Raw genomic sequence first — 23246 nt, forward strand, 5'->3', positions numbered from 1 at the left:
TATAGTTCCTAGCCGTATCGGCCAAGAAAATCGCAACTTTTCATTTTCCGCCGGTCTTAGTACACAGTGTAACTACAGAAGAGTCAAGTTTTAAATAGGAAAATATCAAAACTCTTTGGTCATTTTTGAGCGAGATGCTAACGGTCTAATCAGATTCAATGAACTATGCTAAAAGTGGTACCGCCAGAACCGGAGATCTGCTGAATGGATTCAAAAACGGTAAAACTCAACTGTTTAACTCTAGGGGAGTTGGAAAATGAGCCTATTTTCAAAAAAATTGGAGTGTTCCTTTAAGATAATGGACGCCCATCCCTTTCAGGCCAGATTCTTTGCTGTGGGAGCCTAAATTGTGCTTGGCATACATAACTAATGGTAAAACGCACTGAAACTGGAATAAGTTTGTTGAAACACTCTTGACAGTTTGTTACTTAAATCTAATGTTCAGTCTGCAATGTAAAGTACACATAATATATTGGCTCATATAACACTGCAAAACCATCATCAAATAAACAAGGACTGACATAAGTTTACATGTACCAGCTTACATCTCTTCAATTTATCAAGCAGGCCAACAGATGAAACAGTCATTAGGTTCAGTCTCAACATTGGTTTAATGTGAAAAGAAATGTACTTGCCGCATTGAGAACACATGACCAAACATATTCTTCAAAATAAAGTGGAGACAGTAAATTATGGAATGAATTACATAAAGACAAATCCAAACAAAAATGAGTGGTCCTTGTAAACTGTTTATAACTAATAAATACTCCCAACCATTTCAAAATTCTAGAATTACATTTTGGTTACATATAGGTTCTATATTTATTTTAACTCGTAGACACTTATCCAATCGAGCTCTGTCTCGTGGATGTTAAATATGGGAATCTTGTTTAAAGTAATTCAGTGCTGATGTACAATTTAAAATGTTTAAAGTAAATACTCTATTTCTTGGCTTTGCCCTGGGCTGCCACAGCCTCCATGGCTTTTCGAACGGTTTCCTCGTCTCCGAGGAACTGCATGGGCTTGATGGGCTTCAGGTTCTTGTCCAGCTCGTAAAGAATAGGAATGCCTGTGGGCAGATTCAGCTCCATGATGGCCTCCTCAGACATACCTGTGAGTGAGAGAAAACGCACTATGAGACTAGAAAAAACTGAAATGTCAGTAATTTTTGGTGACTTCCCATTAAAGCATGTTACAAAATATTTGTAAAAACAGCAGTCAAATGTCCTCAAGTAGTAGGTTTACATTTTAAATGTATAACTTATTTAATAAGATGTTTTCCCTGCCAATGGCCAGTGTTGAGTTTCTATTATATATTGTGATATTTTTTGTTTTAATTTCAGTTAAAGTTTTAGTAATTTTGTTGTGTTTTTGTCATTTAGTCATGACTCTTCCAGACCTTTAAATCACAATTTTCCTGATATTTTGAGAATTTCAATGATGGTGAGAACCCTGAACAAGGGATTGAAAAGATCCTGCAATTACCTTCTAAGTGTTTCACAATGCCTCTCAAACTGTTTCCATGAGCAGCAATCAACACTCTTTTTCCTTCCTTAATTTGAGGCACAATCTCCTCGTTCCAGAAGGGTAGTGCCCGTGCAATAGTGTCCTTCAGACTCTCGCAAGAAGGCAGCTGGTCCTCGGTCAAATCAGCATAACGTCTGTCCTAAAAAAGATAGGACATCCAACAAGAAAAAATTGTGCATTAATAAAATGTTCATTAAACAATTCAGTATGAAATTGTACTGCTGCTCATTTATTCTAATAGAAATTCTTGAATTGTTCATTTGTTTTAGGACATAGCAAGCAGTTTCCTATTCAAATACGGTTTGACCTTTGGTTTTTGAGCCTTTGCATTTATTAACTACTAGCACGTCAGTTTCAACATGTAATTCCAACATGTTGCAACAATTTTTTTACATTCGTACACCCAAGTTTTTACACTCATAAGATCAGATGGAATACTGTATGGTAAAATGATTTATTTTGTAATGGATGCAAGAATGCAGATAATAATGTTGATAGGCATGCTGTCATTGGGGACAGAACCATGTGCATGTATACGCTCTGCTTCTTATACAATTATGAATCTGATGAGGACGACTAACTAATTATGATGACATTAAACAGATAAAGTACCATAATGAATGAATGAGGTTGAGGACCTCACCTTGCTGATGACGCTGTAAAAGTCATGATCTGCATCCATAGTTGGTGGGGGGATGTCATAAGAGCGCCTCCAAATCTTGACCTGGGCTTCACCATGCTTGGCCGCAGTCTCAGCCTTGTTTAACCCAGTGAGACCACCATAATGACGTTCATTCAGGCGCCAGGTCCTGTGCACAGGCAGCCACATCTGATCAATACTGTCCAGAACAATCCATAACGTCCGGATGGCTCTCTTCAGCACCGAGGTATAACAAATGTCAAACTCAAACCCCGCATCTGCAAAGACACAGTGATACACATTATAGATTTAATATGGCAGATAGAATATTAAGATATAAATTAAAATACCATAATCATTTATTTTTCTTCTTATTAAATTATTATTTAATACATATAATACAATTTAGCCTTATAGACTTAGACTAATAAAAATTTAGATTTAAATTATAATTTATTCTTAAAAATATATTACATATATTTTATATATTAATATTATCTATATTAAATATATTTAAAATAGTATAAAAAAGTTATTTAAAATGTATTTATATTATATAAACAGAATTCCTAACTGTAATTGTGTAAAAAAGTCACTTTTAATTGGGAAATTCAGCACGTGTGTAAAATCACGTTCTTTGCTGCACGTTCACATCGCGTAGGCCCCGCCCCACAACCTGTCAGTAACAGGCAAACTGCCATGTCATTGGTTCAGAGCGTACACACGTCACTTCGAAGGCGGGGCAGTGCCGGGGATGCACATTCTTCTGAAAGTCATTTGATTTTTCCTGTTTGAGTTTTCTTATTTAAAACGCAAATGTCATCATTAACACAAAGCATTTATTCTCCATTTAGACATAATGTACATATTCTTTTAAAAATAAATAAATAAAACGATCTAGAATGCTGATATCCTTGGGAAGGCAGATTTACAACGCTCATTCACAACTCTGGAAAATGTAAAACTATACAAACCTTTTAAAGCCTGACCGCCTTTCTTTGCCTCCTGAGCTCCTGTCTCGCTCAGGTCCGCGTCGAACCAGCCGCAAAAGCGATTCTCCTGGTTCCAGCAGCTTTCGCCATGGCGAATGAGAACCAGCTTGTAAGCAGCCATTTGAGGTTTTCACAGAGACAAATCTGAAGTTAGCAGCTGAAGACAGCACGATGGCTGAGCTCTGATCTTCTCGAGTACTGTCAAAAAGACCCTCCTCTCATCCTAGTCCCGATGACAATGACGTTTCCGACCTCCCCAGCTCAACGCTCCACCAATCAACGATGCGCCACACTGTGAAACTGCAACACGAGATGGAAAAAAACCGTGACCTTCCTGTAATGAATGCCTCTGCATATTTTATATTTATCCTTTTGCATTTTGCTTTTCAAAATATATTAGCCAGAATAAGAAGGACTATATAATATATTTAATCGTTCATAGTTAATCGAACCTGCCAGAGATACAGTATTAAAAATCACTAAACTCAGGAGGATTGTAACTTCCCGTTAGATTTCATTGGGTGTATCTTGGAGATGATGTACAGGAGAGCCAATCAAATGTTACTTATATTGGTGTGGGCGGGGTTTAGCGCGGAAGAGAATGAACTGAGCATGGTGTGTAGCCTTTGAGGGTGCTTGTTGGTAGGCTATAGGAATGAAACAAGGGTGATAACTATTAATTCCTTACAAAAACATTATTTGCTTTTGTAAAGAGCAGTCAGAAACAATCTTACATTTACTTTTTAACTGTAGTTATCCAAAATTATTTTTGTCTCAAGTTTCATTAATTTTTTTTTTAAGTTTAGCCTATTCCAGTAACTGTTAAATGGTCTTGTTTATGGATTGTGAGAGTGGTTTAAGACTGACAATACAATTCTAAAAATTCTTGCTGAATTTGGGATCATATGCACAAATCAAAATACATGTCAACTGTACCAAATAGTAGACTGTTTTCTGCTGATTTTACTTTCCACATGATTCTTTATTGTCTACAAAAAAGAATCACAAATATGTAAAGACATTGCTGAAAAAGATAATTGATATAACAGTTAAAGGATTAGTTCACTTTCTAATTAAAATTTTCTGATAATTTACTCACCCACATCTCATCCAAGATGTTCATGTCTTTCTTTCTTCAGTCAAAAAGAAATTAAGGTTTCTGAGGAAAACATTAATTTTTTCTCCATATAGTGGACTTCAATGGAGCCCAAATGGTTGAAGGTCAAAATTACAGTTTACAGCGATCCCAGACGAGGAATAAGGATCTTATCTAGAGAAACCATTGCTCATTTTCTAAAAAAAAAAATAAAAACATTTATAAGTTTTAACCATAAATGCTCATCTTGAACTAGCTCTCTTCTCTTCTTCTCTATTAGAATTCCGGCAGTGTAGACACTGCTAAGTGTATTACTGCCCTCATCAGGTCAAAGTTTGAACTAAATTGTCATATACAATATGCTAGTGCAAGTATATAACAATTAGTTCAAACTTTGACCTGTGGAGGGCAGTAATACACTTAGCAGTGTCTACACTGCCGGAATTCAAATAGAGAAGAAGAGAGCTAGTTCAAGATGAGCATTTATGGTTAAAATGTATATAATTAATTTCTTTATTTATTTTTAAGAAAATGAGCGATGGTTTCTGTAGATAAGACCCTTATTCCTCGTCTGGGATTGTGTAGAATGTTTTGAAGCTGCAATGAAACTGTAATTTTGACCTTCAACCATTTGGGCTCCATTGAAGTCCACTATGGAGAAAAATCCTGGAATGTTTTCATCAAAAACCTTAAAAAATTTTTTTGATGACATGGGGGTGAGTAAATTATCAGAAAATTTTAATTTGAAAGTGAACTAATCCTTTAAAGGCACAATATGTCGTTTTTCACCACTAGAGGTCGCCTATTCAAAACAAAGGCGTATCTTGATGACGCCAAAACTGAACGCGGATTCATGAAAGATGTCGTCCATGTGCTAAGATGTGCTATGAGACACTTGTTGCACATTACAGTAAGCTAGATCATGGTATTAGTCATGATATTAGTCATGGTAAAACATGGTACTCGTGGTAAATCAAGAAAACAAGATTCAAACAATAAACGTGTTGAGCTATATAACAATAATTAGTTTTCTGTCTATAAAATGTATCCAAACAGTTGTTCCCTTGTCTAAGAAAACATATAATATATTAAAGTGTCTCTTGTTTTTTATAGTTTCATGGGTAACGCAATGTCATTGACAGGCGACGCACATACATGGTCCGTGTCCTGATTAAAATGGCTTATTTCTCTGGATTTAAACATTCTTGGAAACATCTGGATAATGTAAGTACACAAGTCAACAACACAAAACACTGTTTTAGTGGTTTTTGAATATTTGAATCCAAAAATCTTACATATTGTGCCTTTAAGGTGAAAGAGATATAATTTTCAGATTCAAGATTTAATATGTTGTAATTGTTGTAATATGCCCCATGTTAAAAAATCAATAAAAAGACTATTAAACTTCAGTATTATGTTCATTTTTATATGTACCTGACTTCAGATCTGACCATAATCTGATGTTATACTTTTCTGTAATGGTAGCCTAACTGAACACCTGAAAGTCCTAGCTACACACAGCGCAATTGAACATTTGCACTGTTATTGCCCAGGGGTAAAAACAATCTTGTCACAGTGGAGCCAATGAACTAAAGACCTTGCTTTGCTTACCTTACTCTACATGCTGGAGATTTTTCTTGCCAATTACTCTAACTCTGAGTACACACTTAAAAGCAGCCAATACTTGAACTGAAATGTAACATAGATCTTAACAATATTTTAACTGAAACAAAAGTAATGTTTTTAATTTCTAATGTTTTAGTTTTTTTCTCTTTATTTCAACTTTTCTTAATTTAATCTTATTTGATCTTCTGACTGTCTCTATCAGCTTTACACATAAGAAAATTGAAAATATTATTTATCTAAAAGATTAAGAAAAAATAGTCAAAAACTAAACAAACCTTTTCTATTGGTTTATTTTATGTTCTAAAATTAAAAATTTATTATTATTATTATTATTATTATTTTTTTCTGTCAGGCCGTGATCTATGAAGGATTTGGCGGGCAAAATCGTCACTGGCTGCGTATGAAACGTTTCCCACTTTTGCGTCTCTAATTAATCTAAATACGCATACAACGACTCACACACAACATAATACATTTTCGTTATTTTCATTTATTTAACGTTATTTAGGCTATTTATAAAAAAAAAAAAAAAAAAAAAAAAAAAAAAGGTGAACGTTAACCTGGTTCACGCCCCACCTGCTGGCTGGGCGGAAAGAGATGCTGGAAGGGAGCGCGAGCGGACGCGTGTTAGTTCTTCTCGGCGTGTGACATTTTGCAATTTTTACATGATTTTTGAATGTCTTTTGCAGGATGCATCAGGCAATCACATCAGCTCAGATAGCCCACTGGTTTACAGTCGGGGCACAGTTTGCAAATATCAGAATCACTAATGAAGTGAAAAAGGAAGCAGAGCCCGAAGCTGCAGTCAGGTAATGAAGTCATGAGTGGTTTTGCATGTACTGATGAAAACTCTTTAGTTTTATTATGCAAACTTACTTTAAGAGCAGTTCATCATTTCAGAAAGATGTTGGACATTAAACATCGACGAAACTGGAATTTTGGACCACGTGCAGTTATCACTAATTAAAATGAAATCATAATGGGAGACACGTGCATTTGGGATACGTAGTTTATTTTTCAGTCTGTATACGCATATATTTTAGAACATGCATTTTCATATTATTAAATAAATATTAGGGCATGACACTTTGGCCAAGTTTGTCCATACCAAACAACATTTAGCATTTCGAAAATATCCACAGCAGTTTATATGTGTACGCAGGTGAATTAAAATGGTTGACCGTTAGTAAACTAAGGCTAGGGGTTTTCAAGGGAGTGCTAGGGCCTCCGTGGAAAGGTTTAAAGAAAAACGGTGTATAAATTATTTAAACTATGAAAAAATTAAACTAAATAAATAAAATGAATAAAACATTGGTTAACATAAACAGATTTAAAAAAAAAAGTGTATAGTGAGTAGGAAAATAGAAATTGACAGTGTAAATTTGGTCTTTTTACATGGAAATATATGAGGCCCTCGCACCAGGATTATCATATTTGTGGGTCCATGGCATCTATGATCAGAAACCCCTTAAAGGTGCTACAGAGGATGTTTTGTTTTATACATTTTTGTAATATTACTTGAAACTGTCTTTACTAACTGATAAAAGACTATTTATTAGGTGCACTGAAAGGAATAATATTAATATACATCATCTGTGCACGAGGTAGGGCCTTAAAAACATCAGCCAATCATTTACGCGATCATCGTGTAAACGATTGGCCCTCTGGCTTGTCAATCACTGTCGTGACGTTCCTTGTGAGAGACGTGCGCGGCTGCGCGCTCCAGTAACTTTCCACACTCCACAGGCACCGCATGCAATGTTTTTGTCAGGAGACAGGAGTAACAACTGCAGATTATGAGTTACCTGCGGTGAGTCCGACATAATGAATCCACTAACACGACACAGCGAATGCCGGTGGTAAACACTCGTGTTCCAATACTCGTGCATGAGTTTTGGGAGGTGTTCCCTCGAAATGAGCTGTGAAGGAGGGGGGTTGTTCTTAAGGATGCTCTCATTTCAAAAACTCAGTAACAGTCTTTGGTTTCTCAGTCGACAAAAAGATCCTCTGTAGCACCTTTAACTTAGCAATAGATTGGAAGGAGACCCAAGAACAGCATTTTTCTCTTAATGTGTGCATTTGCTGCAGGTCTGAAGGGCTGTTATCTGATAAGACCTCTCCAGAGAAGGTAGGATCAGATGGAGGAAACCAGAAGAGCAGGAGGGCAGAGCTTCCGAATAGTAATTACAAACAAGCCTACATATAAGCTGCTCCTCACATACACACTACACTGAATGTTCCTTGAACTATTGTTTGTTTTTACTGATTAACTTGAATCAGTACTGTACGATGCTATTAACATAACATCTCTCCTATCACCATGTTTAGCTTTTATCAGTTCAATCTGTTTTGACATGTGACCTCTGAACTATAGGTCCAGGAACCACTCCCCCTTCACTGGCCAGTTATGAGTATCCAATTCTGCCCATTACTAAAAACAGACAAGAGGTACATGCATAGAGATACAAGGCACATATGGACATATTTATTTATAATTCATTAGAAGATTTGTTTTTTTTTTTAAGATTTATTTGTGTATTTTCCTCTGTGCATATGTCAATCCCTGTCTGTGTTTGTGTGTGTAGTTGGTCTCTCTGATTGAGAATAACTCTGTCATCATCATTCGTGGAGCGACAGGCAGCGGAAAAACCACACAGCTGCCACAGTTCATCCTGGATCACTATACAGAGAGAAAGACACCCTGTAACCTAGTTGTCACTCAGCCACGCAAAATCGGCGCCACCAGCATTGCCCGCTGGGTGGCACGTGAACGCAAATGCACCCTGGGCAGCTTGGTGGGGTATCAGGTGTGAGATGCATGCAGTAGAAACTAGTGATGTTCGATTCTTAAAGGTGCCATTGAATTGAAAATTTAATTTACCTCGGCATAGTTGAATAACAAGAGTTCAGTACATGGAAATGACTTACAGTGAGTCTCAAACTCCATTGCTTCCTCCTTATATAAATCTCATTTGTTTAAAAGACCTCCGAAGAACAGGTGAATCTCAACATAACACTGACTGTTACGTAACAGTCGGGATCATTAATATGTACGCCCCCAATATTTGCATATGCCAGCCCATGATCGAGGCATTACATAAGGGCAGCCAGTATTAACATCTGGATCTGTGCACAGCTGAATCAACAGACTAGGTAAGCAAGCAAGAACAATAGCGAAAAATGGCAGATGGAGCAATAATAACTGACATGATCCATGATATCATGATATTTTAGTGATATTTGTAAACTGTCTTTCTAAATGTTTCGTTAGCATGTTGCTAATTTACTGTTAAATGTGGTTAAAGTTACCATCGTTTATTACTGTATTCACGGAGACAAGAGAGTCGTCGCTATTTTCATTTTTAAACACTTGCAGTCTGTATAATTCATAAACACAACTTCATTCTTTATAAATCTCTCCAACAGTGTAGCATTAGCCGTTAGCCACGGAGCACAGCCTCAAATTCATTCAGAATCAAATGTAAACATCCAAATAAATACCATACTTACGCGATTAGACATGCTGCATGACAGACACTTTGTAAAGATCCATTTTGAGGGTTATATTAGCTGTGTGAACTTTGTTTATGCAATGATAGATTTGAGAGCTCGGGAGGGGGCGGAGAGTGCGAGCAATTAAAGGGGTCGCAGCCTGAATCTGTGCATTTCTAATTATGCCTCAAAATAGGCAGTTAAAAAAATTAATAAAAAAAAATCTATGGGGTATTTTGAGCTGCAACTTCAGACACATTCAGGGGACACCTTAGACTTACATTACATCTTGTAAAAAAAATGTTCGATGGCACCTTTAAACAAATTGTTGTTTTAAGCTGGTAACTGGTCAAGCTTGTTCACAGAATAGAAGTGAACTTTAGTATGTCGTTGTATGTTTACAACAGTGTACTAAAAAAATGGAAAAGTTTTTCCTTTGCATTTTTTGCGCAGATTACAACGTTGTCAAAATGATCCCCATTCACGAAGATCCATGAAAATGATTAAAAACGCTGTATTTTGCATGCCAGGCCAGTAGTTGCGAGGTCGATTTGAAGTGCCTATAGACTGAACAAATAATACACATGGGCATGACGTTACAGTTTTCACAAAATCGTGTTTTACACTGACAATAATGGTATTGTTTTATAAAACTTGTACTTTGAATTACGTTTTTTTTTTTTTTTTTTTGCGTTTTTAGACACCCAAAGCACATTAAGTTTTTCAATTTTATTTGAAAAGGTGTCATGTCAAACGCCCCTTGAATCAACCTTCCGGGTTGCTTCATCAACCAGAAACTAAGGTTTGATTCATTTTGATTGAAGTGCTTCAAAAGAAAGATTCTTTCAAGAATTGAAAGAATCGTTAGTAGAAACGCTTTTCCTCAAAAGTATGAAAAGAATACTGTAAGGCATAGGGGTGTGACGAGACAGGTATCTCACAAGACGAGACGAGACTCGAGATTGAGTTCACGAGATGAGAACGAGACAAGATTTTTACACACTATTTTTAAGAAATCCCCAATGGTGAAATACATGGTTAGAAAAAATATTGTGCAGGTGTATTTGAAATGTTTTAACTAATCATCTCGTAATGAATGTCATTTCAGTTTTACTTTCTGAGTATGAATTATCATATGCAGTAAAAGACAACAATACTCAAGCACTGTAAAAGGTTTAGCTTAACTCAACTGACTGACTTCTCTTCTGTATGATTTCAGTCTTTTTAGGCCTTACTGTACACGGTTTATGAGCTTCTACAACTTTTGACCTCCTAACTGAACTCCTTTCCACAAACTGATCATATAATAAAAACAGTATAAATAAAAATGGTAACACTTTACAATAAGGTCTCATTTATTAACATTAATGTATTAACCAACATCAACTAACAATGAGCAATATATGTGCTACAGTATTTATTAATCTTTATGTTAGTTAATAAAAATAGTCATTCATTGCTAGTTCATGATAGTTCACAGTGCATTAACTAATGTTAACAAATGAAACCTTATTGTTTGTGCTTAATAAGATTAAGAGAAAACTGTTATTCATTTTTAAGGTAGCATTTTACAATAAGTACAACCATAATCACACTCTCAATATTCAAAGTGCAAATAAGACCAATTTTGTCTTTGATACAGAGCTAAGAGATGGTTACAACTACACTGCCCAGCCTAAGATAGCTTTCATATTGAGAGATACTTGCATTCATGAGGGAGCCGCTTTCAAAATGCGGGTATTGAAATCGCGTTTGAATGCGCGCTTATGTTTACTTTCATTTTCAGCGATCGCGCGTAACTCTGTAAACATGGAGCGGCGGCCACCGTTATCCAGCTGAATTAATTTTTTTTTTATTTAAACATAAAGCAAAACGACAGTGGATGCGTAATGTAAACGTAGCGGTGGCATATTCTTTCCTAATCATCCTAACGCTCTGTCTGTCATGGCAACATCACGATACTACTTTTCGCCTCGACGAGAAATCTCGTCACAGTTTAGTCTCGCGAGATCTCGTCACACCCCTAGTAAGGCAGTTTCCCAACCCTGTTATTGGAGGCTCCCAACTACACATTTTTAAACTCTTCTTAATCAAACACTCCTAAATCAACTCATTAGTAGAGACTCCAAGACCTGAAATGAATGAGTCAGATAAGAGAGACATCCAAAATGTATACTGTTGGGGTGCCTCCAGAAACAGTATTGGGAAATGCTGTAAGGAATGGAAATTGAATTCCCTTTTGCTAAGATTGTAGTAAAAATATGCTAATTAAAATTATAAGCATATGTTGTTAGACTCACCAAATATATTTACATTTAAATAGATGTCTTTTTCTCTCTTTATATCTAGGTGGGTTTAGAGAAGATGGCCACAGAACACACCAAGCTGATTTATGTGACCACAGGAGTCTTACTGCAGAAATTAGTGGGATCCAAAACACTCACAGAGTACTCACACATCTTCATAGATGAGGTACACAATAATCTGCAGTTTATCGATACAGCCATTCAAAAGTTTAAATGAAAGTCTCTTATGCCCACCATGGTTATGAAAAGGTTAAATATTAATATGAAACTTAAGTAAATGAAAACAATGACATGCAGACTTAATTTGTGTGTGATTATAACCCGATTCAGGTCCACGAGAGAACAGAGGAACTTGATTTCTTGTTGCTGGTTGTCAGAAAACTTCTACGGTCCAATTCCAGATATGTCAAGGTTTGTGCAACACACATGCTTGCATTGACACAAGCACATTTTAATCATTTTTACCCCTTCTTCATGTATCCCACCTCTCCTGCTGCAGGTCATTTTGATGTCCGCCACCATAAACTGTGCAGAGTTTGCAGAGTATTTCGGAACTCCGATCCGCAATCAGATGAATCCAGCATACGTGTTTGAGGTAGAAGGAGCCCCATACACCATTGAAGAGTTCTACCTGGATGATCTCAAAGCCATCCTGCCTCTTGGAATCAATGTATGGGAAGCAACAAAAAATGCTATATTTTGACCTTTTCTACTCAAATGCTTTATATAAATGTGTTTGTGTTATGTCACAGGTGGACTTATCTCTCCCATATGACCCTTGTATCACAGAGGAGATGTATAATGTCGCCGTCTCTCTCATCCAGAGCTTTGATGAAATGGAGGCTAAAGATCAAAGGTCAGAGATCACAGTGAGACACACACACACACACACACCAGTGTTTCTCACAAGATTTTGTGAGATTGTGGTGGGTGGACCTCAGGGCATGTCCTTCCATAAGAAAATTTTGTACATTTTAGTTAAATTCTACGGAAGAGGATTAGAGCCAAGCAATAATAAAAAAATAAAACCGTCTCGAGATTAAAGTTGTTAAACTTCGAGAAAAAAGTCGAGATAAAATGTTGAGAATAAAGTCATTAAATTACGAGAACAAATTCATTAAATTATGAGGAAAAAAGTCGATAAAATGTTGAGAATAAAGTCATTAAATTATGAGAAAAAAATAAAACCATCTCAAGATTAAAGTTGTTAAATTTCGAGAAAAAAGTCGAGATAAAATGTTGAGAATAAACTCGTTAAATTATGAGAAAAGTCGTTAAATTATGAGAAAAGTCGTTAAATTATGAGAAAAGTCGTTAAATTATGAGAAAAATGTTGTTAAATTTCGAGAAAAAAAGTAGAGAAAATTGAGAATAAACTCATTAAATTATGAGAATAAAGTAATTAAATTACGAGAAAAAAGTTGTTAAATTGAGAACAAATTTTATTCTCAACATTTTATTTCGACTTTTTTCTCGAAATTTAACAACTTTAATCTCAAGATGGTTTTATTTTTTTATTAATGCTTGGCCCTAATCTTCCGTAAAATTCATCAATCTGGTGCACTTTGAGAGTTTAAAATGAAGAGCTCCAACCCATGTTCAGTGTGCAAATTGAGCAAAACAATAAAAAATGTTGGTGAATTGACTTGTTCCTGAACTTAAAAGTATACTCAACCCTCTTTTTAGTTGTGATGTAGTGTCTCAAGCATATTCTACTGTGTACAACCCATGTAAATGGGATTTCATTTATTTGATTAAATATGCGTTGAAAACAGTAATGTTATTTGTAATATTGTGGTTTGTTGTAATAATTGCATTTATTTGAAATAGATTTTTTGTGTAACATTATAAATGTCTATATGGTAATTTCTGATCAATTTAATGCATGTTTGCTCAATTTAATGCATCCAGGTGCTCAAAGCAGACTGGAAGTGGTACTCATCCGGAGAGAGGCAGTGTGCTTGTCTTCCTGCCTGGGCTCGCCGAAATCCAATATATGAAGGAGGCCCTTTCAAAACTTGTGCGCAAGAGGTACGTCTGTGTGTAGTTTGTGTTTATACAAGCATGTTTGTTTATAAATGTTAACGTGTGTTTGTTTGCCTACAGGTTGCAGGTATATCCTCTACACTCTACTGTCACTTTAGAGGAGCAAAATGGAGTGTTCCTGGTTCCTGTACCTGGATACAGGAAGGTAAAATTTACCCTGAAGTCACTTCCTTGTGTAGGGTTTGAATAAATGTGGTGATATTACATGACGCAAATTCCTGCTGTTTGTATTTACAGATTATTCTCTCCACAAACATCGCAGAGAGTTCTGTCACAGTGCCCGACGTTAAATACGGTGGATGTTTATTTTTACACCAGGCCTCTTGAGTTATTGAGATCATCCCACAGTGAGAAGTATAAATTATGCGTTATTTTGTGTGTTATGCAGTGATTGACTTCTGCCTTGTGCGTCAGTTGGTTTGCGATAAAGAAACCAATTACAGCTGTCTCTGTATCACCTGGGCATCCAAGACCAGTTGCAATCAGCGTCGAGGTACTGCCCATGTGGGCTGATGTTCAGTGGCACAGATAACTATAAAGGAGCACTTTGTTCATGGGTTTTATTAAATGCGGCCTATATGTGTCTCTTCCTGTGCATCTTTCCAAGGTCGTGCCGGACGGGTATCTAAAGGCTTCTGTTACCGGCTAGTGTCCAGACATTTCTGGGAGCACGAGATTCCAGATTTCACAATTCCAGAAATGCTGGTAAGAGAGTGATCGCATGTCTGCCAATGCCAGCAAAATTAGGAGGATCTTCAGAAATAATGCATTTTTTAATTCTAAAGTATTTTCTAGTTGTTTAAAGTAGAGATGTGCGTGTGTATTTTGACTTGCAGCGGTCACCGTTGGCCAGTACCTTGTTGAAGGTGAAGTTGCTGGATATGGGTGATCCCCGCTCTGTTCTCTCCACAGCCCTCACACCACCCAACCTCAATGACATCGAAAGGACCGTCCTGCAACTCAAACAGGTCAATAAGTTAGTGATTGCTGTCAGGATGTGAAGAGACTTTCAACTAGCATAACAAAAAATGTTTCTGGTACAAATCTCCTACCCTGCCAATTCAATATTTTGAATTGACTTTTAATTTTATATTTTCAATTTCGATTTTAATTTTGGCTTAATTAACTACAATTATTAACCCTGGTTTGTGACCCTGTGTTTGTAGATCGGAGCTCTTTCTGTGCAGAGCAACAGTCAGAGGCAGTTTGATGGCGAGTTGACATTTCTGGGACGGGTGTTGGCGCACCTGCCTGTGGACCTGCGCTTGGGGAAGCTAATCGTTCTTGGACATGTGTTTGGCTGCCTGGAGGAGTGTCTTATCATTGGTATAATGCTTTGAGTATTAGTGTGTGTGAAAATATTTGTATATCATCTGAATAATCTATAAAATGAGGTCATATCATGTTGCCTTGAAATAATTTTAAAAAATGATGAAAAGATATAAACTTTCTTTCAGCTGCGTCTCTTTCTCTGAAGAGTTTCTTTGCCTTGCCATCAATGCAGCAGCTGGCTGGGTACAGGTAGGTTGACCTTTGATCCCATATACACATCATAGGTTTTCTGAATCGGGCTTCCACTTGATCCTGAGATTCTTCTGTACCTGTTCTCTCTGTTTGACCTCACAGGAGTAAGTTGAGCTTTGCACAAAATGTTCCAAGTGACTTCATTGCATTCGTCAATGCCTTCAAGGTATGAAATGCCAGCTCTGACATGATCAGAAGACTTGTTTAGACCTTAGATGCCATATTGAATTTGAGGCTGTGAGGGATAGACATACATTTTTTACAATGGCAAGCTGTGTTTAAAGGTCCTAGATTATGTAGTTTTATAACTTTTTTTTTTGTTGACTGAACACTTTTTTTTTTTTTTTTCTCAGAAAGACATTTCATCAGCTGAACAATCAGGGTTTTGTAAATCGACTGAATGTATTTTATCCCTCACAGCCTCTTTTTTCATTCCTGTCAAAAGTTAAATATGCTGCTACCCTAAGGTCTATAGATGTCAATCTTATAAAATGAATAAAATGTCTGTAATTGTAAAATCTTAGTTACAGCACTGTTTATCTGTGACATCATTATGGGACAATATCAGTTTGTTTTTTGTTTGTTTTTACTGACCTAATTGATCTTTTTTTTTTTTTTTTTTTTTTTTTTTGTAGGCCTGGTACACTTCTAGAGCTAAAGGAGAACTCAGACACCCAAAGGTAAGAACATATTTATACATATATAAATAAATAGATAGATAAATAGATATAGAGATATATTGATTATATATTTGAAGATGGGAAAGGAACGGTTAGGGCATATTTTCAAAATATACAAAGTTTTTGCCTTCAAAAACAGCTAGATGGAGCCCTATTCAAGACGTGTTTATAATACCCTTACACACAATCTTAAAGGCACTCATGCTGTGATATGCTGAAAAACAGAGCCACAATACAGGCTGTGCTTAGACTAACAATTAAAAACCATACAAAGAAAGACAAGAATGTGTCCTGTGTGCACACTCCAACACTTTTTCCCCCATTTTTTTCCCAGGACGAACTGGAATGGGGCAAAGAGAACTGCATTCAGATCAAACGAATCAGAGAAGTAAACACACTGTGCACACACAAACACATGCTTATTTTGTACAGATTTTGCACTAACACCATTGTATATGTGTTACAGGTGGCAGAACTCTTTGAGGATCTGAAGAAGAGAGTTTCCAGATTTAACATGCACATCAGCAGCTCCTCAAACCCCACAGACTACACCAACCTGCACAAACAGAGGTTCATCCTGCAGGTATAGAGACACATACAGCAAAACACTACTGTTTAAAAGCTTGGGGTCGGTAAGAATTATTTATTTTAATTTATTTTTTTGAAAGAAATGTACTTTTATTCAGCAGGGAAGCATTAAAATGGATTAACATTAAAGACTTTTATGTTGTTACAAAAAAGGTTCATTTTCAAACAAAAATGCTGTTTTGAACCTTCTATTCTTCAACAAATCCTCAAAAAATGTATGTTTAAATAATTATTCATTAATTTAAAATTGTAATTTTTGAACAGTAGTGTATGTTTGAGAGTGTTTTTGTGTGTGCACCTACTGAATGTGATCTGTTTATCCTTTCTTTGTCTTTCTGGATTAGGTGGTCATTGCGGGTGCATTCTTCCCAAACTATTTCTCTCAGGGAGAGATTGATGAGCAGCTGGCATCTAAGGAACTTTCTGGAAATGATCCAAAAACAACCATTCTGGTACAAGTGTCTCCCCTTATAAAAGTCCGATTTAGTCAGAGCTGTGGTGCACATGCTCAGGACAAATAAGAGCGATTGGCTCTTATTGAGTATGACCTGGGTCAGGTCCCAAAACCATTCCTCATCACTCATCTCTAATTTCCGGTCTCCACTTAACAATCCAATAAAATAATTCCAGTAAAAGTAGTGTAACTTCTATGGTTAGTTTGCTCTTTAAGGTTAACTACTGTCATTCCAGAGCAACAGTTTGAAATAAATCTTGCTTAGCAAGTTTGATTATATAGATTTGCTTTGATATAGACATGTTTATAGCTAGCTAACTGAATAACACATCTGGATTATTGGCACAGAAAACTTTACTTTAAGGCAGGGATGGAGAACTCCGGTCCTGGAGGGCCAGTGTCCAGCAGAGTTTAGCTCCAACCCTAATCAAACACACCTGAACCAGCTAATCAAGGTCTTTAGGATTAGTAGAAAGTTATAGGCAAGTGAGTTTTTATCAGGGATGGAGATAAACTCTGCAGTACACTCGCCCTCCAGGACCGGAGTTGTCCATCCCTGCTTTAAGGTATTAACATTTAAATGTGCCCCCTTTAGAACTGGAACTGTGCTATTGGACCTTACACTTGCAAATGAATGGACCATGTACTTGTGTAGAGTATGACTCTGGACTAATGCCTTTTTACTCTTTTAGATTAGGAATTTGCCTCCTTTTGCATTCTTGTGCTATAAGCAGCTACAGTCGCTGTTCCGTCAGTGTGGACAGGTCAAATCAATCTCTTTCGATGGATCCAGGTAACTTAAAGTAAACTCAGAATTCCAAAGGAAAAAGTCAGTTGCGAGATGAAAACTCGAAATTGTGATAATGTCAGAATTGTTATAAAAGCAATTATTTTTCAAGAAAGTCTGAATTACAAGATGTTTACTTGCAAATCTGAGAAAAAGTCAGTCAGCATTGAGAGATGTAAACTCAACATTGTAAGATAAAAACTCGGAATTGTGAGAAAAAAAGTTGCAATTATCCTTTCAATTATTTATGCAGAGCGTATGTGGAGTTTTATCGCTCGTGTGTGAGGGAGTCAGGCGTGTTACCCGAGGTCTCGTTAGCATTGTTGCGAGCTCGCCAGACTCCCGGTCTTCACCTGCTGGTGCACCACACAGACGAGGTGGAGGTCCAGGCTAAAGGAAAGCCCATCGCACACCTACGCTACGCAAGGTAGCCGAAAGTCCACACACACACAGACCTTGACAGAGGCATTCAGTTTTCAAACAGAAATCTGTCTTTCAGGGTTAACGTGGATGTTCAAAGCCATGCTGTGTGTCCTGTTGGAGTTCTGAGCAGCACTGTAAATCCAGACAAACTTCCATCCAGCAGGGATTTTATCATTAACATCACAGAGGTGAGGACTAACACATCAGCCTTTTTGATTTGGAAAGCTTTTGACGGCGCTTACAAAAATATGGCCTAATTATGACCCATTCTTAGTTCATCTTTTTGAGCAGTGTGCAGGTTGTTAATCTGCATTATTATTTGTAGGTGATCGATGTGGGCCATTTTTGGGGCTTTCAGACGGATGAAAGCAGTGTAGAGAAACAGTGTCGGTTAACAGAAGAGCTAAACATGAGAGATCTGAGACCTGTGTCTGTCTCTCTCTATCCAAACCTGCTGTGTGTGGCACCGTTCAAAGATGGACAGCAACTGGCCAAATACTACAGAGCCAAAATACTGCACATCCTGGACAGCAACGTAGAGGTACAACACACACTCACAATGCTCCTGTGCAGAACAAAACAGTCATATTCGTAATTATTGCTCTACATGCATAGCTGAATTAAACTCATTTCATAATTGATGAACTTTACACATTGAACTGAATTATTGAATTGAACCATGATCACTGAATTGACTTGAGCTGAAAAATGACACTCATGTTTTTTTTTAGAGCTGCTTTACAGCAGAATTTGCCTAATATTTGATTATTGTTTTTTTTCCTGTTTATTACTGTGAAGCTGCTTTAAAGCAATCTCTAATGTATAAAGCGCTATATAAATAAAGGTGACTTGACTAAATATACATGTATGTGTGCATAGGTGTTTTTTGTGGATTACGGTAACACCTCTATGGTCCCATGCAGCAGTCTGAGAGAGCTCCCATCTGACCTCATGACTCCCCCCTTTCAAGTATGTACTTTTGTTCCTGATTTTATGTTTGAGTTCTCTTTATTAAGACAATATTGCGAAGTCAAGTATTGAGTCAAGTAGATTCAATATGGTACAATACAAGTCTAGTTGTAGAATACAATACAAATCTATTTAAAAATAAATATTTATTCAAGGCATGTTTTACATATTTTTTTTTTTTACATCAAAATATAATATATTTAATATATAAAAATATACATAATATAAATAAAGATATTTATAGATACTTTGATTCATTGAAACTCGCAGTTTGAACTGATTAACAGAAATTAGACTAACTTACCTACTCTAACAAATTTTTTGCTACTGAAGTTTAAATTACAGACAGTATTAAATTTAAGCCTTACTCCAAGAATGACAATAGCTGGGTCATTATATACTATCACTGTTCTCCTAGGATTAAAACATTTATTAAACCTTTATAAATTATAGTTATCATCCTTGATGCGAACTGGTCTGTAGTCAGTCTTAACAGACTCCTTTAGCAAAATCAATGCCCAAATAAAAAGTAAATCAAGTCATTGTGATTATATGGATGGTGTGTCTCCCAGATCTACTCTGTATTACATCTGCACTATTAATGGATTTCAGTGAGAGACAAGCTGTATGTGCATGTTTCATTGCAGGCCCAGGAGTTTTGCATCGCAGGCATGGGTCCGTCTGCACAGTCGCTGATTCTGGGCGATCGCTGGAGCAGTCGGGCACGTAACCGTTTTAAGACACTCACAAGCGGCCGCTCTGCCATCGTGTCCCTCTACTCCATTCTGCACGGCGTCATGCGTGTTGACCTGCACATCTCCTTGGAGATGGGTGATGTCAGTGTGGCTGACCTGCTGGTGCAGGAGGGACATGCCTGCCACGCCCCTGAAAGTTTTGAGAGTCAGGTAACCATGTCAACCCTATAGTTTTGTTGCCATCATTATATAATTCATGGTCTGTTGTTGCTTGGTAACAGAATAACTCTAAAATGATAAAAGAAAGTGTTTTCACACTATTAAACATCCTGAATTGAAATGAGCCAGTTAAATGTCCCTCTCATTTTTTTGTCTCTGCAGCAGTCCCATGAGGTTCTGATCTCTCTGTATCAGGATATGGCCAGTGGCAGATTCACCCCTAGTTCAGCTAGTGGTTCCTTGAACAGCAGGATGGAGGAGGACAAGCAGCTCGTCAACGAGCTCCTTCAGCACTTTTGTTCATCCGGCAGAAGCGCCCCCAAGTGCAAGGTGCTGTCATAGCAGCCCTGTGATCACCTGTGTTTGAACTTGCACACTTTTTTACTGATCATGGGCTGCTCAGTTATTTACTGGTCGTGTATTTCAGAGAGAGTACTGATATGATTGAGCTTTTCTTTGCACATTTTCTCCAGTGCATATTGTTCTATTTGATAAAACAAAAATTTACTGTTTTCTAACACATTTCGGCTTTTCATATTGTGCCGTGTTAAAGGTTTAATTCACCCAAAAATGTAAATTCTGTCATCATTTTCTCACCCTCAAGTTGTTCCAAACCTGAATAAAAATCTTTGTTCTGCTGAACACAAAAGAAGATATTTGGAAGAATGTTTGACTATGGTTTGACTACCATAGTGTTTTTTTCCTACCATGGTAGTCAATGGGGGGCAAGATCTGCTTGGTTACAAACATTCAGGTGTGTATTTTCTCCTTAAGATCTGTTCTCCCTGTTTTACAGGCTTTAGTTCACGGTCCCAGCAGCCCACATAAGGTCAGCGTTCACAGCATGAGCAGGATCAGCAACTTCAGGTAAGACCTGTCTTTCCATCTCACAAACAAAACAAGTTTTATCCCTGGGTAGGATGGGGGGAGGTGAATGTTATGGGTTTGGTTTTGTTTGCAGGTCTGTTGGCATTGAGAGGGACAGTATTAACTCTGTAATGGTGAATGAAAAACCACAGGACTGGCATGAGAGGATGTTGGTGGCTGCAACCGTGTCTCTCAGTGCCTCAGGTGTGCACATGATCACACATGATGATTGGTTGGGTTTGTCATGGTAAACATTTGTACGCTAATGTTCAAAGGTTTGGGGTCAGAAAATGTATATATAATATAATATAATTTTTTGCTGAATACTTTTAGCAAGGTCATATTAAATTGATCAAAAGTGACCTTAAAGACATGTATAATGTTGTTATAAAAGATTTCAAATTAATGCTGTTTGTTGGAACTTTCTATTAATAAAATACCCTAAAAAAAAATGTCACGGTATGTTTCCACAAAACTGTCTTCAGCTTTGATAAGAGATTATTCTTGAGCAGCAAATCAGCATGTTAGAATGATTTCTGAAGGATCATGTGACACTGAAGACTGGAGGAATGATGCTGAAAATTTAGCTTTGCTATCACAGGAATAAATTGCATTGTAGAATATAATAAAACCAGTTCTTTTCAGTTGTAATAATTCACAATATTACTGTTAAAGAAAACTTACTGACTCCAAACTTTCGAACAGTAGTGTACACCATAATAGTTGGCAAGAAAATACCATTAGTACTACCACTGCACCTACAACCTACTGCTGCAAGACCATAATAAATAATGAACTTAAAAAATGCATACAAAGTTTTCCGTTTATTTATTAAACTTCCTGTACTTTTTTTAAAAATTATTTTAATTTTATTTATTTATTTTTATGCCTTTGGTGGCTAAGTTACCACAACTGGTAAAGTTAGTGGTAGTATGGTTGCCATACTTTCTCAGATAAATTTGTTTTTTTTTTTTGTTTATGTTATTCATATACAGGTTCTCATATCTTGCTGAAGGAAACATCTCTGATGCCTCATATCCACGGCCTTCCCTCCCTTGTTACGATGCTCTTCACCCCTGTCATGGAACTGCGGTACCAGGCACCATGGAAACGTTCACTCACTTATATAAAGATTCTCAAATCAGTCTGTAAAGAAGAAAAATTCAGTTGGTGCTTGAGGGTATTGTTTATTCAGCCCCACCAATCACAATACTCGAGCCCTATTCAAACCGAGTGTACATTTTCACAACCAGATGTTAAAACTATCCATGCTTATGAACCCCTTCAGTGCTTCATGCTTATGAAAATTCACCTTGCATTTGTAGGCAGCAGGTTTCAATCCACACTTGTTTACCTTCCTGAATATGCATTTTATGTATTATATGAACATTTAAATATGACAGCGTTAAATGGCACGCACACTTCCTTTGCAGTACTAACGAGGAAAGAACCTGTTTTACTGGTGCTTTGTGCGGGCTGGGCTGGAACCCCATTTCCCTAGAAGCAGTGCTTCCCGAACATGACATTGAGCTTGCCTTTGATGTCAAGTTTGACATTGAAGACATCACTGAGGTATGTTTTGGTGTTTGTGTGTGTAATGGAGAGTGAGGTTATGCATTCAGTAGTCAGCTTTGTGTGTCTGGCTCATCCTGAACAAGCGTTGTGTTCTTGGCTAGAATAAGTTGCAAAGTAAAATGTCTGGTTTAGCGAGACTATGCATGCAGTGACGAATGAGGTGTATGTGTAGATAAATGCGTTGAGAGGCACAATGAACAAGCTGGTGTGTGACGGACCAAACGGCTTACTGAACCTGAGCCCTGAGAAGATCAGCAGCCTTCAGGAGGAGGCCCGTGATCGACTTGTTAGGTACTCAATCATCCATCCTCCTTCAGAGACATTTTGAGTGTCCATGACATGTAAATACTAACATAGAAACATGTGACTCGTTATCTTTAGACTGTTCATTAAAAACCCTCCCAGACCAGAATGCACACCTGTGTACTACGACAAATTCAAGAAATGGAACCTGGTAAGAATACTTAATTCCTAAAGCCTTCAGTTCTGAAAGCCCCTCAGAAGAATTGTTAATTGGGTTCTTCACCCTGTGTGTCATCAGGTGGATCGCTCCCAGCAGATGGAGCTACAGGAGAAAGATGATGGGAAATCCAAAGGTGTACTGTTTCAGCTGCATCCCATCACCTTACTGAACATGTGAGGAGCATCATACAGAATTGTCTCCCAGAATCACAGAGGATGTTTTGTTGGGTTTTCAGTATTATCAGAAGAAAGATGATGATGATGGAAATGCTTGAATG

The 23246-nt window shown here is 37.1% G+C and overlaps 2 protein-coding genes across 2 annotated transcripts; one reads left to right on the forward strand and one right to left on the reverse strand.

The window, feature by feature from the left end:
- Positions 1–275: 275 nt before the first annotated feature.
- Positions 276–3483, reverse strand: pgam1a (phosphoglycerate mutase 1a). Its single transcript, XM_067385341.1, has 4 exons — positions 3142–3483; positions 2171–2445; positions 1486–1666; positions 276–1111 (listed from the first exon to the last, which is right to left on the reverse strand). The coding sequence occupies exons 1-4, from the start codon at positions 3278–3280 to the stop codon at positions 942–944; spliced, it is 765 nt and encodes a 254-aa protein (XP_067241442.1). The 5' UTR covers positions 3281–3483; the 3' UTR covers positions 276–941.
- A 3088-nt stretch (positions 3484–6571) lies between these two features.
- On the forward strand, positions 6572–23184 carry tdrd9 (tudor domain containing 9). The gene is made up of 35 exons (XM_067385339.1): positions 6572–6690; positions 7970–8061; positions 8256–8329; positions 8467–8688; positions 11723–11845; positions 12010–12090; positions 12179–12349; positions 12432–12535; positions 13591–13710; positions 13786–13870; positions 13963–14020; positions 14114–14218; positions 14333–14430; positions 14562–14693; positions 14892–15051; positions 15183–15246; positions 15352–15415; positions 15885–15929; positions 16264–16317; positions 16396–16512; positions 16862–16969; positions 17664–17764; positions 18012–18185; positions 18258–18369; positions 18507–18722; positions 19061–19150; positions 19798–20055; positions 20227–20394; positions 20861–20931; positions 21026–21135; positions 21927–22023; positions 22365–22503; positions 22679–22797; positions 22888–22960; positions 23048–23184. Exons 1-35 carry the CDS (start codon positions 6572–6574, stop codon positions 23144–23146), a joined length of 4023 nt encoding a protein of 1340 aa, XP_067241440.1. The 3' UTR covers positions 23147–23184.
- The last annotated feature ends 62 nt before the right edge of the window (positions 23185–23246 follow it).

The sequence above is a fragment of the Chanodichthys erythropterus genome, chromosome 5, assembly GCF_024489055.1.
Source record: "Chanodichthys erythropterus isolate Z2021 chromosome 5, ASM2448905v1, whole genome shotgun sequence".
Taxonomy (NCBI): Eukaryota; Metazoa; Chordata; class Actinopteri; order Cypriniformes; family Xenocyprididae; genus Chanodichthys; species Chanodichthys erythropterus.

Excerpts from the sequence above, each read along its gene's own strand:
- tdrd9 (XM_067385339.1), top strand. The coding sequence starts at position 6,572 with ATGCATCAGGCAATCACATCAGCTCAGATAGCCCACTGGTTTACAGTC. Across the intron at positions 15,416-15,884 it reads CATTCGTCAATGCCTTCAAG|GCCTGGTACACTTCTAGAGC; the intron begins GTATGAAATGCC and ends TTTTTTTTGTAG. Across the intron at positions 20,395-20,860 it reads GAAGCGCCCCCAAGTGCAAG|GCTTTAGTTCACGGTCCCAG; the intron begins GTGCTGTCATAG and ends CCTGTTTTACAG.
- pgam1a (XM_067385341.1), bottom strand. The coding sequence starts at position 3,280 with ATGGCTGCTTACAAGCTGGTTCTCATTCGCCATGGCGAAAGCTGCTGG. Across the intron at positions 1,667-2,170 it reads TTTACAGCGTCATCAGCAAG|GACAGACGTTATGCTGATTT; the intron begins GTGAGGTCCTCA and ends TATCTTTTTTAG. Across the intron at positions 1,112-1,485 it reads CATTGTGAAACACTTAGAAG|GTATGTCTGAGGAGGCCATC; the intron begins GTAATTGCAGGA and ends TCTCACTCACAG.